The 17,853-nt window shown below is 44.6% G+C and overlaps 1 protein-coding gene across 4 annotated transcripts in view; it reads left to right on the top strand.

The window, feature by feature from the left end:
- Positions 1–4,163, top strand: part of pusl1 (pseudouridine synthase like 1) — a 104,728-nt gene extending 100,565 nt beyond the window's left edge. For all 4 annotated transcript variants that reach the window (XM_041206630.1, XM_041206634.1, XM_041206632.1 and 1 more), the window contains 2 exons: positions 90–252; positions 3,496–4,163. In XM_041206630.1, the coding sequence (XP_041062564.1) occupies positions 90–252; positions 3,496–3,527 (195 nt within the window). In that variant the 3' untranslated portion in view covers positions 3,528–4,163. The remainder of the gene's footprint in view (positions 1–89; positions 253–3,495) is intronic.
- Positions 4,164–17,853: the final 13,690 nt, after the last annotated feature.

The raw sequence follows: 17,853 nt of genomic DNA, 5'->3' as shown, positions 1-17,853 counted from the left end.
AGCTCCTAGTGCTCCACTGTGGTAGTGTTCCCAAAATGTGAAACCGTGTAATGGTAGAAGGATTTTTTTTAAAAATGTTTTTGTTCCAGGTGAGGAGAATGACAGGTGCTCTGGTTGCTGTTGGACAGGGCAAATTAATGCCCCGACATATAGCAGATCTGCTCGAGGTGCGGGATTCTAGGGCTTATCCACAGAACATTATAGCCCCACCTGATGGCCTGTTTTTGAAGAATGTGGAATATGACACAAAGGGTAAGAAGCTAGAACATCATGAAAGTGATGATTGTGTGATTCCTCATTCTTGTTTGAGAGAGAAATCTTAGCACAATAAACATGCTTATATACACACACTCATGTACACTCACACTCATACACTGACATTTATTTACACTTGTACTCGTATACTCACATTCGTTCACACACACTCATTTATATTCACTCATATATACAGACACACACATATATATATATATATACAGGTATGTACATACTATCACACATTCAAACACATGTACAGAAACACTCATGTACACACACACATAAAAATATATTTTATTATTTTATGCACACAGACACATATATATAGATGCAACACATTCTCACACATACAGACCTGCTATCATATATACAGACACACACTCATATATACAAACTCACACATACTCATATATACAGGCACTCATATGCACACATACAAGTACTGTATACATACGCTCCTCCTATATAGACACACTTGCACATTCATTTACAGGCACTTATTCTCACATTTACACCTCTTATAAGGATACTCGCATACTTACATAGGCACAGATACACACATATACAAAGAGTCATATACTATCAATCACACAGACATGTTCAGGCATAGGATGCATATACAAACACTGTTACACATGATATACATGCTGACTCACACATAACTATAAAATGATGCACACAATACATTTGTATATATATTATATATATTTGTAAATATAAGATAGTCACTAATAAATCCAATAGGGAATTCAGTAAAAGCTCTTTATCCTAAGAATGGTGAGAATGTGGAACTCACTAACACAAGGAGTAGGTGAATAGTATAGATGGATTTAAGGGGTAGTCACATGAGTGAGGAAGGAATAGAAGGGAATGTTAATAGGATTAGATGAAGAGGGGTGGGAGGAGACCTTTGAGGAGCATAATGTCAGCATAGGCCATTGGGCCGAATGGCCTGTTTCTGTGCTGTACACTTGTAACAATCTCTCTGGGAAATTTATATAAGTACAAGCATGGATACAAACTAATATTTATGTTTGTCTGTATATGCAAATATGTACACATATCCATAGGCATATATACAAACACACACATGTATGCATGCAAATACAGATATACACACACACACACACTCTTATTTAAATAGGGTGGACAAGTCACAGCCAGTTTGGTGGATTCCTGGATTTGTAAGTCCAGATAATTAACATTGCCCAGAGAGTGACACAGAAAAATATAACAGAGAGCAAGTCAAAGTTATTGCCATTTAAATAGTTTTGCAAAAAAAAAGTTAAACCAATTTGTTCAGCTCTGTCATGCTCCTCTCATTATAAAGACTCTCCAAGTGGCCTTGTTGGTGAATGATGCACACAGAACTGGAAGATTCCGTCCTTTCCTTCTGTTGAATTAACTGGTTTTAGTCAGTGTGGCTGCTGTGATGTTAAACTTGGACTCGGGATCGCTGAGTTAAGAAGGGGAAAGTTTGCCCAAAACTCCTGCTGGGAAGTGGACTTATGTGGATATCTGGAGCAGAAGAAATCAGACTCAACTGCGATGCCCCCAAATTCGAAATGGCCTCCTGAGTACTCAACACTTAGGCTTATAATTGAAGAACTACTGCTTTGGCCAAGGCACTATATTCAATAGGCAACTGTGAAATAGGACCTCTGCAAGGGTCAGTGCCAGCTTCTGCAGAGTTGCACCCCAGCAAGGGTCAATGCCAGCTTCTGCAGAACTGGGTCTCTGCAAGGGTCAATGCCAGCTTCTGCCGACCTGGATCCCAGCAAAGGTCAGTGCCAACTTCTGCAAAACTGGACCCCAGCAAGTGTCAGTGCCAACTTCTGCAGAACTGGACCCCAGCAAGAGTCAATGCCAGTTTCTGCAGAACTGGACCCCAGCAAAGGTCAATGCCAGCTTCTGCAAAACTGGAACCCAGCAAGGGTCAGTGCCAGCTTCTGCAGAACTGGATCCCAACAAGGGTCAATGCCAGCTACCGCCAACCTGGACCCCAGTAAAGTTCAGTGCCAATTTCTGCATAACTGGACCCCTGCAAGGGTCAATGCCAGCTTCTGCAAAACTGGAACCCAGCAAGGGTCAATACCAGCTTCTGCAGAGCTGGACCCTAGCAAGGGTCATTGCCAGCTTCTGCAGAACTGGAACCCAGCAAGGGTCAGTGCCAGCTTCTGCTGACCTGGACCCCAGCAAAGGTAGTGCCAGCTTCTACAGAACTGGACCCCTGCAAGGGTCAATGCCAGCTTCTGTAGAACTGGACCCTAGCAAGGGTCAATGCCAGCTTCTGCAGAACTGGAACCCAGCAAGGTTCAGTGCCAGCTTCTGCCAACCTGGACCCCAGCAAAGGTCAGTGCCAGCTTCTACAGAACTGGACCCCTGCAAGGGTCAATGCCAGCTTCTGTAGAACTGGACCCTAGCAAGGGTCAATGCCAGCTTCTGCAGAACTGGAACCCAGCAAGGGTCAGTGCCAGCTTCTGCCGACCTGGACCCCAGCAAAGGTCAGTGCCAGCTTCTGCCGACCTGGACCCCAGCAAAGTCCAGTGCCAGCTTCTGCAGAACTGGACCCCAGCAAAGGTCAGTGCCAGCTTCTGCCAACCTGGACCCCAGCAAAGGTCAGGTCTCATAGAAGAGACCAGGGTAATATTTTTAAATGGGCAAAATATAACCAAAGCAGTTCAATAAGGGGAAAGTTAACAGAAAAGAGATTAAAGCACCAGCAGTCCACACACTCAGAAAATGTCAGCTATGGAGTGAGTTAGTTGGTTACTGGTGCTCTACCATGTTTTCTGCTTTCCCAAAGCAGAGGCAATAATTTCATGACAGGAATTATTTTGTTTACAGGTCCTCTCATTTATTTACACTGCATCCTACAAATTATATTGATGTTTTGAGGGAAGGGACAGCTAGGTTTAGATTGTATGTTATTCTGTGCCTTCTATGTACTGCTTCTCATTAAGTAGCTTGCTCATAACCTCTCCATTGAAACCGCTGATTAAACTACAGACTCAGCACTGTTCATGTGCAAAGCATATTTGTCTTGCATGTTAATAGAGGTTGAGGTTTGCCAGCAGTCCTGGCGCTGTTATGCATGCCAGATGTTACAGCTGTGAGTCTTAAACAGATGTCAATGAATGTGTTTCTCTAGCAACCAAATCTTGAGGGCCCCTAGAGGCTTAATTGTGAATTGTCATGGCAACCATAAAAAAAGTTGCCTTTTGTTTTGTTTTACAGATCTTGAAGTGGGAGAAAGTGTAATTCAGTGATTGTGGATCGGTCTGCAAGCTCTGTAAAGTATCTTGGAACAGACTTCTGGCTCCAAAGCCTATTGTAGCAAAGAAAGGGAAAAAAAGACTTGCAATTATCTAGCATTTTTTACAGCCACCGGATGTCTCAAAGCGCTTTACAGCCAAACAAGTATTTTTGAAGCGTGGTCACTGTTATAATTTTGGAAACGTGGCAGCTAATTTGCACTCAGAAAATTCCCACAAACAGCGATGTGATAATGAGCAGATAATCTGTATTTTTGCAGTGTTGATTGAGAGATAAATATTGGCAATGGCACTGGGGAGAACCCTCCTCAGGTGCCATTGGACCTTTCAATCCACCTGATAGAGCCGATGGGACCTTGGTTTAATGTCGCGTCTAAAAGACATCTGACTATGCAGCACTCCCTCAGTCTTTCACTGGAGTGTTAGCCTATATTTTTGTGCCAAAGACTTGAACCCAGAACCTTGTGACTTAGAGACGAGAGTGCTACCAAGTGTGCCACGCCTGCCACTTATACATGACAATTATTAACAAAAAGGATTGGTTTAGTTGCGCAAAGACTTGCTTACATTTCATCAACAGTCCTGAATATGTTACAAATTGTGGAGAAAATACAATGTTGGATAAAGGCCTATTTTTTGTCTGTCTTGGAAACTACCAAAAATAATGAGCTTCCAGAGAGCTATATGTATGAACGTGAGTAGGAATATAACATGAGAGAAGGTAGAGCAAAAAAAATGCCATGCAGCCTATTAATTCCCCTTCTGCTAAAACACATCCACAATACACTCCAAAATGGATTCCACCAAACCCGTTTCCAGCCTTCAAAGGTAAATCTGCAGGATGCCCATCTCATCTTACATTACCATTGACAGAATATTCCCATTGTACCAACCTTCTTGGAATCTACACAACATTATCTCTATCTGTATTTATAACCCCAGAGATTAATGGATGTACAATATACTTTCCAAGCTAATGTAGTTGGTACATTTTTTTTAAAAGTTGGATGATTATGCGGTTAGGGACAGGATTGGAGGCTATATGGATAGCTACAAATGATACTCCATGGAACCAGGATCACAGAATCACACAGTGCAGAAGAACCCCTTCGGCCCATCGAGTCTGCACAGGAGATGGGTGAGTTACCGGTAAAATGTAACAGTTTAGAGATGGAAGCGTAAGCTGTAAGGCTGGATTCATTTTTTGAATTTTTGTTGATTACTTTTGGTGTTGGGGAGATTTTTTTTGACAGTGTTTTATCAATTTGAACATAATTAGCCAGGAATAGGTGCTGTTGGCCCGCAGGAGGCAAGTCTGGTGAGTGGAACAAGGAGTTGAGGAGTGGAACAAGCAAACTTTAATGAACAAAGAAAACCCTTCAGAATTTTGGCTCAATTTTTTACATCAGCAAATAAATGCTAATTTCTAATTCAAAGAAAATGTTCTCCAACTTTCAGCTTGGTCCACACAACTTGGTCATTCATATTATGCAACCAGCTTTACTTCTTTCAACCTGGCCCTACGCAGTATCCAGATGGCAACATCCAAAGAACTTGAACCTCAGCCACCGCAAACAACAACCCTATGTACATGTGACACCCTGGTCCACTCCTCCATCACCCCCTACTCCTCAACCCCCACCTATGGCACCTCCCCATGCATACGTAAAATATGCAACACCTGCCCCTTCACTTCCACTCTTCTCACCATCCAAGGGCCCAATCACTCCTTTCAAGTGAAGCAGCATTTCACTTGCATTTCCCCCAACTTAGTCCAATACATTCGTTGCTCCCAATGCGGTCTCCTCTACATTGGAGAGACCAAACACAGACTGGGCAACCGCTTTGCAGAACACCTTGCCATTTTAACACTCCATCCTGCTCTCTTGCCCACATGTCTGTCCTTGGCTTGCTGCATTGTTCTAGGGAAGCTCAATGCAAACTGGAGGAACAGCACCTCATCTTCCGACTAGGCACTTTACAGCCTTCCAGACTGAATATTGAATTCAACAACTTTAGATCTTGAACTACCTCCTCTATCCCCACCCCCTTTCCGTTTCTTCCCCCTCCCTTTCGTTTTTTCCAATAATTTATATAGATTTTTCTTTTCCCACCTATTTCCATTATTTTTAAATCTATACCTTTTATGCCCTTTTAGTCTTATTTCACCCCACCCCCACTAGAGCTATTTGTACCTTGCGTGTCCTGCCATCCATTCTTAATTAGCACATTCTTTTAGATAATATCACCACCTTCAACACCTCTTTGTTCTTTTGTCTGTGACATCTTTTGATTATCTGCTCCTATCACTGCTTGCTTGTCCCTACAACCACCCCCCCACCCCCCCCACTTCTCTCCCCCCACCTCCCCACCTTAAACCAACTTATATTTCACCCCTCTCCTAATTTTACTCAGTTCTGTTGAAGGGTCATGAGGACTTGAAACATCAACTTTGTTCTTCTCCGCCGATGCTACCAGACCTGCTGAGTTTTTCCAGGTAGTTCTGTTTTTGTTTTGGATTTCCAGCAGCTGCAGTTTTTTGTTTTTAACCCTATGTACAGATGAGAATATCTTGAACTAACAGTGGCATATTATATTGATGCAGGACTCCTGATTTTACTTCTAAGATTAAAGATGGCAAAACCTTCCAGTAAATTAGCAGCAACCAATTCACCTATAATTATGTGCTATTTCTATCCACAAAAGTGGGCTTTGTTAACAGAAAGATTACACTTTGCATTGAGGGATAAATATTTTCTCATTTTAAATTGAAACTAACCACACTTACATATGACCAGCAAGGAGCATATAATAGAAAAGGAAAGTACTGCAGATGCAGAAATCTGAAATATAAACAGGAAATGCTGGAAATACTCAGCAGGCCAAGCAGCATCTGTGAAGAGAGGAATTGTCTCAGATTTGCACTAAGTGTGGTAGCAGGTGTGAAAGAAGTAATTTTACCCACTGGCCACAATGGCAAGTTCTCGTAATATTTCGTCCCAATCCCACCTCATAAATTACAGTCACAGGAAACACATCAGATCACTGGTGGGAGGAGTCTGATTGACCCACCACACCGTTGCCTCGCCACTCCCTCACGCTGGGTGCCATATTTAAAATGCAGCTGAACACACAAATCTCAATGCTTGCAGCCCAGGACTGCTCTGCTGAAGACATGGCCCCAAAAGCCAGGAAGATTGCAACCCCCCCCCGATCCCTGAGGCACCTTCTGGATGCCATGGATGCCTGCTGCGAAGTTCTCTACCTTCGTTCTGGCCGCAGGAGGCCCATCAGCCTCACCACTCCGGCTTGGGAGGCAGTGGCAGAGGTGGTCAGTACCAACACTGCACACAAGAGGTCAGCCTCCAGTGCAGAAAATGGATGAATGACCTCATCCATTCCACCAGGGTAAATCAACCATCTCATCAATCTGAACTCACCCACTCACAAGCCCATCACACATTCACTGGCATCTCACTCATGGCCAGCTCAAGGGCCATCACCACTTACTCACACACACACCCTCACATCTCCATCGGCTTCATCTCCTTAGGAGATAGCCTCCTCATCCCGTCCATGGCTGCACTCAGCACACATGCATGGTTGCCATCCTCCTCATTTGGCCTGGCATGCATCTTGTTCACACTCTCTCCATCTGTCTTTATACAGGACAAGATTGTGCACAATCGCTGGGAGAGGTCCCAAACTGGGGCTGGAGTGCCAAACATCAAGGTCCTCATTCCATTCGAGAGTCCAGCATTGGATCTGGCCACAGAGGATACTGACCGTTCCTGCAGCGACAGTGAGGTCAACAGTCAACACTCACATGAGGATCCTGCACCACATCGTCCCTCTCTCAACGCTACTCTGAGTCCACCATGCTGTGTTCAATGCGGCTGCCTAATGATCTCCGCTTTCTGTCCGAGGCACATCTGACGTGTCGCCCTCAGGCAACCTTGATCCTGACCCCAGTACCAAGAGCACATCAGATGAATACCCTGAGGGCAGCATCATTGTAGACCCGTCACAGTGCAGCGACATGCACTTTGGTGGGACCTAGATGTTGAGTAGCCTCAGGATCATAATCTGGTGAACACACAACACAATCTGTTCCACAGCAGGCAGAGGCTGGGACACCTTTGGTCACCGGCACTTGGAGGACTGCTGGAGGCAAGGAATCTTCTGAGTCCGAGTCAGGTGATGAGCCTCTGGACTCGGTCCTCAATCAGTTGGTGGAGCTACACAGGCAATTACGGGAACATCAGGAAAGGGTGTCTGGTTCCCTCCTCAGATTGCAAGGTATGATGGAGGAGTCTGTCCACCTTCAGGCCGATGTGATAGTGCCAGCATGCCAACACATTGAGGTCAACAGTGACAGGATGGCAACTGCCATGAAGACCTTGGTTCAGGACATCGGTCCTGCACTGCTGCACGGGCTGAACTCCAACGTTGATACCATAGTTGGCCTTCAACAATGTCAAAATGAGAGGGGTGTGCGGCAGCTTGATACCACTCCAGCTTGCTCTTCTCCTCAAGGAGTCAACCAGAGGCTGTTGGGCACCCATAGGGAGGAGGACCAGCAGCCCGACACCCCGGAGCCATCCACCAAGGTGACTCCGGGAGTTTCCAGCCATTTCAAACCTCCTCTTCCTGTGACCCCGCAGCTCCAGCTCAACAGGCCGAAGAGGGTGGAGCTGGACCGCAGCAGGACACCCAAAGCAGGCTGGGGCCCCCCCAGGTCTCAGCCCTCCAGAGGACGTACACCGAAGTTATCACAGACAGGCCGTTGCAGCCAGCAGGCTGCCTCCACCTCCGCTGTGGATGTCGGGGGAGCACCAAGATATTGCAGCAGAGTTAGGAAGGTTATGCAAACGTAGTTCCATTGTTTAAAAAAGGATCAAAGGAAATGCCAAACAATTATAGGCCAGTTAGTCTAACATCGGTGATGAGCAAATTAGTAGAATCAATCCTGAGAGATAGGATTAACTGTCATGTGGAAAAGCATGGACTAGTCAGGGATGGTCAGCATGGATTTGTTAAAGGAAGGTCTTGCCTCACAAACTTGATTGAATTCTTTGAGGAAGTGACAAGAAGTGTTGATGAAGGTAGTGCAGCGGATGTTGTGTACATGGATTTTAGCAAGGCATTTGACAAGGTCCCACATGGCAGATTGGTCAGGAAAGTAAAAGCCCTTGGGATTCAGGGTAATGTGGCAAACTGGATAAAAGGTTGGCTTTGTAACAGGAAACAAAGGGTAATGGTCAATGGATGCCCTTGCGAATGGAAAGTTGTCTCAAATGGTGTTCCACAGGGCTCGGTGTTGGGACCCTTGCTGTTTGTGTTATATATTAACGATTTGGACATGAACGGCGGGGGAACGATTGGGAAATTTGCAGATGACACAAAGATTGGCCGAGTAGTGGATAGTGTAGAGGATAGCTATAATCTCCAAAATGATATAGATGGGTTGGTGGAGTGGGCGGTAAAGTGGCAGATGGATTTTAACATAGAGAATTGTGAAGTCATACATTTAGGGAGGTCAAATAGTTACAGGGATTACAAAATAAATGGGAATATACTAAGAGGGGTAGATGAAGTGAGAGATCTTGGCGTACAAGTACACAGGTCGCTGAAGGCAGCAGTTCAAGTAGACAAGGTTGTAAAGAAGGAATATGGAATGCTCTCCTTCACTGGCAGAGGTATAGAATATAAAAGTAAGGATATAATGTTGGAATTGTATAAAACACTGGTGAGGCCACACTGGAGTATTGTGTGCAGTTCTGGTCACCACGTTACAGGAAGGACGAAATAGCTCTGGAGAAAGTGCAGAGGAGGTTTACAAGAATGTTGCCAGGGTTAGAAAAGTGTAGCTATGTGGAGAGCTTGGATAGGTTAGGGTTATTTTCCTTGGAACAAAGAAGGCTGAGAGGTGACTTGATTGAGGTGTATACAAAATTATGAGATAGAGTGGACAGGATAAAATTGTTTCCCTTGATGGAGAATTCTAGAACCAGGGGACATAAATTCAAGATAAGTGGCAGAAGGTGTAGGGGGGACATGAGGAAGAACTTTTTTACGCAGAGGGTATTGGGTATCTGGAATTCGCTGCCCAAGTTGGTGGTAGAGGGAGAAACTTTAAACTCTTTTAAAAAATACCTAGATTTGCACCTAAAGTGCTGTAAGCTGCAGGGCTATGGGCCGGGTGCAGGAAGGTAGGATTAGAAAGGGCACCTGGGTGTCCTTGGGCTGGCATGGACAAGATGGGCCGAATGGCCTCCTTCTGTGCTGTAACTTTTCTATGGTTCTATGAAGATGTTATTCCTTCTAGTCAAAACAAATAACACACCCCAGTCCTCACATTGCCCACCAAGCATGGAAGGCCTTGATGGTGCTGGCTCCCTATCCAGGGACACCCGGCTGCAAACATAGCCATGGAAGAGGGGGAGACAGTGGGATCAGACAACCCCCTCAATTGCCCGCTGTCTGGACCTGTTAATGGTCAACTTGGCCAGGCCCAGGAGCAGGTTCACAAGGAAGTCCTCCTCCCTCCCGGCCCCCTTCTACACTGGGTGCAAAGAAGAAGATGTAACTCCTTTGAGTCAACCAAATAAACTAAATTAACAAAATTGGGGACAAATTAAAAAGCACCATCTTAAAGGGAAACTGTAAAAACAAAGGCAAAATTTAAAGGAAATTTACAAACATTAAACAAAATGTGATTAAGGGGGTCAATAAAACATCCCAGATCCCGTGGTGCGCACCGAGCATGGAAGGCCTCGCGCTGCCGGTAGATTCCGCGTGCTCCCTCTCCAGGGACACCCGGCCTCGAACATAGCTGCAGAAAAGAGGCAGACAGTCGGGTCGGACGACCCCCTCAGTCACCTGTGCCCCCACCAAATGCCTCTTCCTTGATGTCCTATGGGTGATGCTCGCAAGCACTACGCAGGTTTGTGTGCACTTGTCTCTGAGTTCCCCTCGCCAGTTGCACACTTTTTAAAGGCAGTGATGAAGCCGTTCTGACGTTAGGCTGACATGGGTGGTAAATGTGACGCGAGTTGGTGATTCCAGCAAGCGGGGCTGATAATTAGATGCTAAAGTATTGAAATGAGGTTCCCGGCGTGAAGTGGCAGGAAACGGGGCACGCCATTGACGGGTGGAGCGGACGATCGCAAACATTGGCGTGAAACAGATTTTTGGCCTTCTCGCCATATTGTCCGCTCATGCCTGCCATGACACCCACAGCCAATGGGACCAGACAGTTCCGCCCACAGTCAATGCTTCAAGGTCCGTGGTCTTTGCTAGTTCTGATGAAGGATCACTGACCTCTGTTTCTCTCCGCAAAGATGCTGCCAGATTTGCTCAACATTTCCAACACTCCCTGTTTTTACTGGAGCAAAAATAGCCGCTTTTGCTAGCCCTCCAAAAAGCAATTGGATTCTTGTGAGCCTTTCATTCCCCTTCAACAAGAAACCCAGTAGCAACTGCCTGAGATCTGGTTTGGCACAACATTATACATAAATTTCAAAAAAAGTTATGAAGAAAACATAAGCAATATTAATGTCAAAGAAATAAATTGATAATTTAAAAAAAATAATAGAAATGGCCATTAAAAAGTGCCAAACACCAGAGCTAATTAGTGAAACCTTTTTTGCATCTTCACTTAAGAAGCAGAGCTAGAGACAGACAGATCAGGTCCAAGTCCTGGTCACCAGGAAGAGGGAGGGGACTGGGCCTCAGCTAAGGAGTTGGTATTAACTAACACCGACCTAGCGTTTGCCTCTGCCGGTGCACACTTCCAAGATGGCCTCGATGGAGTTCACACAAAAGTGGCAGTCAGAAACAGGTTGCCCTTCAGCCTGGGGTTTCCTCGGCCAAAAGTGTGGCTACGAATGTGGGGCAAGAGGAGAAGGGGAGGGGTGTGTGTGTGTGTGTGTGTGTGTCATTCTGAGTCTCAGGGTTCTCTCTCACTCACTGTCACACACACTCACTTACTCACTCACTCTCATCTCATACTCTCACTCACTCACTCTGTGATAAAACATAAAAAAAACTTACCTTAAGTTGAGCTCATCAGTCGGAGGCCGGAGCTTAGGGCCTTTCGTGCGTGCGCCAGCCAGGAAATAGCCACACAATTGCCGTTAGTGATTTTTACTTTCTTTAGGCCCAGAACCAGCCCTGTGCACATGCACAGAAAGAAAAGAAAATCGAAACAGTGTGAAACTGCAGGTCAGGTGACCCAAACCGGAGTGCCATTCCAGAAAAGGTGTTCCAGGGAGCAGGACATGGGGCAGGGAGAAGGCCCAAACCAAGAAGAAGGTCCCAAACCAGGGAATAGGACAGAAAGAGGTCCCAGAAGAAGGTCCCAGGCAGGGACAGTGATCAGAGATCGATCCTGCTGAGTCAAAATAAATGACAGGAGCAGAGAAAAAGGCTCCAAATTAAAGAAAGAGCTGCGGGAAGCAGATTTGAAGCAAAGTGGGCTTGAGATAAGCCCTGAAGACCCGAGGAAACAGCCAAAGGCAAGCCCCTTGAGCAGTGGTGCTCTGCTTGGCACAGCTGAAGATCTGAAATTGTGCTTGGAAGGTGAAGTTTGAGTGTACACGGAGCTCCAGGGGAAAGGAATCCCAGAAGACGAGATTGAAATCCTGGCGATATTGAAACCATCCGAATGGGAGCAATGTTTGGAGAGAATTCCAAGGTAAGTTCTTCAAAGTGGAGATTGGAAATCCTTATGAGAAAGACAGAGTTTTACTGAGCTGGTTGGCTCATGGTCTGACAAACATCTGGGTGGTTTGTGGAGAAACCCATAGAGTCTGCTGTGGTCACATCTGTCATTTACTTTGGAGTGTGGTGTATCTGACCACAGTTCACCAGTTGGTTCACATGTACCCCATTCTTACCCTGAATATTAGATTATAAGATAGATATGGTAAATCATATTATCTTTCCAAATTTGTATGTGCCTGTAGAGATATAGCTGCGGTAAAAGAATAGTAAATGTTTGAATCATCATCTTGTATCTGTAGTGAGATTTTTTTCCAATCTTTTTGTCTGGTGTCATACAGTTCATTTTTCTTGTTTAATAAATGTTTATTCTTTGTGTTGAAAGTTCATCAGCAGACTCGAGTGAATCTGTTCAGTAACTTTCCTCCATGGTTTCAAAATAATAGATAGGATTTATCAACTCAGCTTCCCCTCTAGCATCTGACTGGTCTGGTAGTAATATCAGCTGGGTTTGTAACAACTTTCACACTCTCAATCTGACACACTCACTCACATACAAACTCACTCACTTTCAGTCACACACACACACACACACACACACACATCCTCACACACTCACTCACTCTCATACACTCACTCTTTGTAGCTTTAGTGAAAAAGCCCAAACTTCTAAGTTTCTCTTCTTAACTCTGCCTCTTCCTTCATAATAACCTATGAACCTACAATTTCCCTTTGTTATTACTTTGATCGCCTTTCTATATGAGGGTGCTCAAAACTGCTCTGTTAAGACATCTTGTCCAACTTTTCTTGGTAGAGAGAAGAAACACTTTTAGCTATCATCTTTAAGTGTCTGAGTCACTGGTGGGTTCGCAATGATCCCACAACCCTGAGGGCTTTCCCTTCCTAATGCTACTGTTGGCCTGACAGATACACCGAGATCCCTTGTTACAAATGATAGATGTTTCTATTTCATCTCAAATCACATCGGGGTCACTGATTTGTAAGTTTTGGGGGCGGGTGTTAACCTCCAGATCTACCTACTCAATATTAATTTGATCTTTTAAGTCTTTGACCTTTCAGGCAATAGGACACAATCGAGTGAGGTAATTCATGAAACATATATTAAGCAACTCTCAGTCACTCACGCTCTTTGTAACTTTAGTGTAAAAGCCTAAACTTCTAAGTTTCTCTTCTTAACTCTGCCTCCTCCTACATAATATCCCACGAGCCCACAACCTAAGCATGGTGGTGTAATGGTAATGTCACTGGACTAGTAATCTAGAAGCCAAGGCTAATGCTCTAGCCACATGGGTTCAAATCCCATCACAGTAGCTGGTGGAATTTAAATTCAATTAATAAATCTAGAATTGAAAGCTTTTCTCTGTCATCAATTTCATAAACACCCATCTGGTTCACTAATATCCTTTAGGGAATGAAATCTGCTGTCATTACAGAATGTGTTTGACTCTTAACTGCCCTCAGAAATGGCCCAGCAAATCACTCAGTGCAAAGGCACCAAATGCTGGTCTTGCCAATGATGCCCACACCCCATGAAAGAATAAAAGTGATAATTAACAAAGCTAGGCAATGACTACTGGTTTAACACAGTTCTTTCATCCTAATTCAGCCTAGAGCACGAGGGAATTCTCTCTTTCCCTGTCTCTCGAGTTCTGTGGTCTTCTACTCCCAGCTGGAAAACAGTCTTCAAATTCAGCACGCCTGATAGCTCAAAGCTGGTGCTTTTTAACTCTTTCCAGACTACTTGATTTGTCCTAATTTTGGATTCTGATTGGCTCAGTCTAGTGCATGATTAGTTTCTTATTTATTTAGGTGGTGGATTATCATCTGTTGTGTTCCTCATTCATAGGACCATCTCTCTGAAAGGGTGGTAGAGGCGAAACCCTCATAACATTTTAGAAGTATTTGGATGTGCACTTGCGATGCTATGGTATACAAGGCTATGGGCCCAGTGCTGGAAAATGGGATTAGAATAGTTAGGTACTTGTTTGACCGGCGCAGACTCAATGGGCCTTTTTCTGTGCTGTAGACTTCTATGACTATGACTCATTATAGACATTCCTGTTGTCTTATTAAATGTTGTGACTTCCCACTGAGATAACAAGCCTCAAGGTAGTTTTGGTGTTTGCTTATTCAAGATAACAGAGTGTGGTATCAAGCATCATCAATTAACATTTACGCTCAGTAGCCCTAATGCTTAATTGATGTATAGATGTCTTGTAGAATTCTTATCTGCCTGTGCTTTGTATAAGTTAATTAAAATATGGAAAGGAATACAACAATGGTGCATAAAAGCAAAATACTGCAGATGCTGGAAATCTGAAACAAAAACATAAAGTGCTGGAAAAGCTCAGCAGGTCTAACAGCATCTGTGCAGAGAGAAACAGAGTTAACATTTCAAGTCCATGTGACTCTTCTTCAGAGCTAAAGAGAAGTAAAAATGTGATGAAACATACTGTTTAAGAGGGGGTGGAGCAGGTGAAGCTGGATAGAAGGCCAGCGATAGGTGGGGGCAAAGGAGAGATTGCCAAAGATGTAATGAACAAAATGGACAAAGGGGTGTTAATGGTAGTGGTACTGGCTGAAGGAGATACTGATGGTGGCATTAAGGTCAGAAAGCAGAATGTGATAATAGCAGGACAAGGGTAAGCACTCTGGAAAGAGCAACATGAACAAGTGACAGATGGCTTTTGTGGGGATGGGGTGGGGGTAGAGGACGGTGGTGGGAAAAAAGATTGAAAATAGGATAAAAGGTGGGAATAAAACAATGAATAAAAATGAAAATAAATGAAAATGAAAATAAGTGGATAAATTTTTTTTAAATGAAAATGAATATTGAAAAAAGGGGATAAAAAAAAGGGGTGAGGATGGAGGAGAGAATTCATGCTCTGAAGTTGTTGAACTCAATATTCAGTCCAGAAGGCTGTAAAGTGCCTAGTCAGAAGATGAGGTGCTGTTCCTCCAGTTTGCATTGAGCTTCACTGGAACATTGCAGCAGGCCAAGGACGGACATGTGGGCATGAGAGCAGGATGGTGTGTTGAAATGGCAAGTGACAGGGAGGTCTGGGTAATGCTTGTGGACAGACCGAAGGTATTCCGTAAAGCGGTCACCTAGTCTGCGTTTGGCCTCTCCAATGTAGTGGAGACCGCATTGGGAGCAGTGAATGCAGTAGACTAAATTGAAGGAGGTGCAAGTGAAGCACTGCTTCACCTGAAAGCAGAGTTTGGGCCCTTGGTCGGTGAAGAGGGAGGAGATAAAGGGGCAGGTGTTGCACCTTCTGTAATTGCATGGGAAGATGCCATGGGAGGGGGTAGAGGTGTTGGGGGTATTGGAGGAGTGGACCAGGGTGTGCCGGAGGGAACGGTCCCTATGGAATTTCAACGAGGGGGTTGAAGGGAAGATGTGTTTGGTGGTGGCATCATGCTGGAGCTGGCGCAAATGGTGGAGGATGATTCTTTGAATACGGAGGCTGGTGGGGTGAAAAGTGGAAACCGCATTAAGAGCAGTGAATGCTGCTAAACTGCTGCTCCGTCTGGCTGAAATTGTTCTCTCACTGAACAATTTCTCTTAAACTTATCTCACTTCCTCCACATAAAGGATGTGGCTATGAGTACCCGCATGGGCCCCAGTTTTGCCTGTCTCTTTGTGGAGTATGTGGAACATTCCTTGTTCCAGTTCTACTCAGGCCCCCTCCCACAGCTCTTTTTTCGGTACATCGATGACTGTTTCGGTGCCGCTTCATGCTCTCATCTGGACCTGGAAAAATTTATCAATTTTGCTTCCAATTTCCACCCCACCATCACTTTCACATGGTCCATCTCTGATACTTGCCTTCTCTTAACCTCTCTGTCTCAATTTCTGATGATAGACTGTCCACCAATATTCATAACAAGCCCACTGACTCCCACAGCTACCTTGACTACAGCTGCTCACACCCTGCTTCCTGTAAGGACTCCATCCCATTCTCTCAGTTCCTTCGCCTCCACTGCCACTTTCCAAAACGGCGCTTCTGACATGTCTTCCTTCTCCCTTAGCTAAGGTTTCCCACCCATTGTGATTGTCCAACCCATCTCCCATGCTTCTACCCTCACACCTTCCTCTCCCTTCCAAAACCATGATAAGGTTCCCCCTGGCAATCCCAGCAATGGGCCATCAATTGGAGTAACAGATTGAACAAGTCATGATGAAAATATTCTAAAGTTGTTTTGCATTTGTGTGGCCATTAGAAGATTATGAAATTCTGCTGTTTTTTTCACATTTTTATAAATAGATTGAGATCTCCTGTTCTTGGTATCCCACAGGTGGTTAACAATTACAGAGGTGATCTGGGTATATAGAAGACTCCTGGAACTCTAAATAGTGGTAACTGCTCAAGAGCATTTATGACCACTGTTCACTTCATCTTTCCCCACTATCTGGAACAGATTCCGCAGTTCTACAAAAACAGACCACATTCATTCCATATAACCCTTGAATGTCCTGTTGTAATTCTCACATCAGGTGGATTTTCTGCAGCATTGTTCAGGCTAAATAAAGTGATATGGTGTTTGAGAAAGATTTGCTGGGTTTAGAGATAAGGACATTGGGAAAGCGAGGCAGTTATGAGGTAGCAAGTAGTTTGGAAAGGCTTGTGAATGTTATGGGGAAGTGGGTACTTGTAATGGAGGAATAAGTTGTGAACGAGGATGGAGAATCAAGGAGTAATCAGAATAGTCGGTAGGGTTCTAAATGAATACTTTGTGTCAGTGTTCACAAGTGAGAGGGATGACATGGGTATGGAAATCTGGCAGAAGGACTGTGATATAATTAAAGAAATTAGCATCGAAACGGAGGAGGTTCTAAGTGGTCAGGCAGGCTTAAAAGTAGATAAATCTCCAGGCCCGGATGAAATGTATCCCAGACTGTTGAGAGAGGCAAGGGAGGAGATAGCAGGGGCACTGGCAATAATTTTCAATACCTCTCTGACCACAGAGAGGTGCCAGAGAACTGGATGACAGCCAATGTGGTACCGTTATTCAAGAAGGGAGGAAGGGATAAACCAGGGAACTACAAGCTAGTCAGTCTAACCTCACCGGTGGGGAAACTATTGGAAGCAATTCTGAGGAATAGAATTAATCTACACTTGGAAAGGCAGGGATTAGTCAAGGACAGTCAGCATGGTTTGGTTAAGGGGAAGTCATGTCTGACCAATTTGATTGAATTTTTCGAAGAGCTGACCAGGTGTGTAGATGAGGGCAATGCATTTGACGTAGTCTACTTGGACGTCAGCAAGGCTTATGATTAGGTCCCACATGGGAGACTGATCACGAAGATAAGGGCCCATGGGATCCAAGGCAATTTGGCAAATTGGATCCAGAATTGGCTGAGTGGCAGGAAGCAGAGGGTGATAGTCGAGGGGTGTCTTTGTGACTAGATGCCTGTGTCCATTGGGGTTCCACAGGGATCGGCGTTGGATCCCTTGCTGTTTGTGGTATATATAAATGATTTATACTTGAATGTAGGAGGGTTGATCAGTAAGTTCGCGGACGACACGAAAATTGGTGGGGCGGTAAATATTGAGGAGGCTAGCCTTAGATT

The sequence above is a fragment of the Carcharodon carcharias genome, chromosome 15 (genome assembly GCF_017639515.1).
Source record: "Carcharodon carcharias isolate sCarCar2 chromosome 15, sCarCar2.pri, whole genome shotgun sequence".
Classification (NCBI taxonomy): domain Eukaryota; kingdom Metazoa; phylum Chordata; class Chondrichthyes; order Lamniformes; family Lamnidae; genus Carcharodon; species Carcharodon carcharias.
The sequence above is the reverse complement of the archived record's forward strand: the minus strand, read 5'-3'. Positions and strand labels throughout refer to the sequence as shown.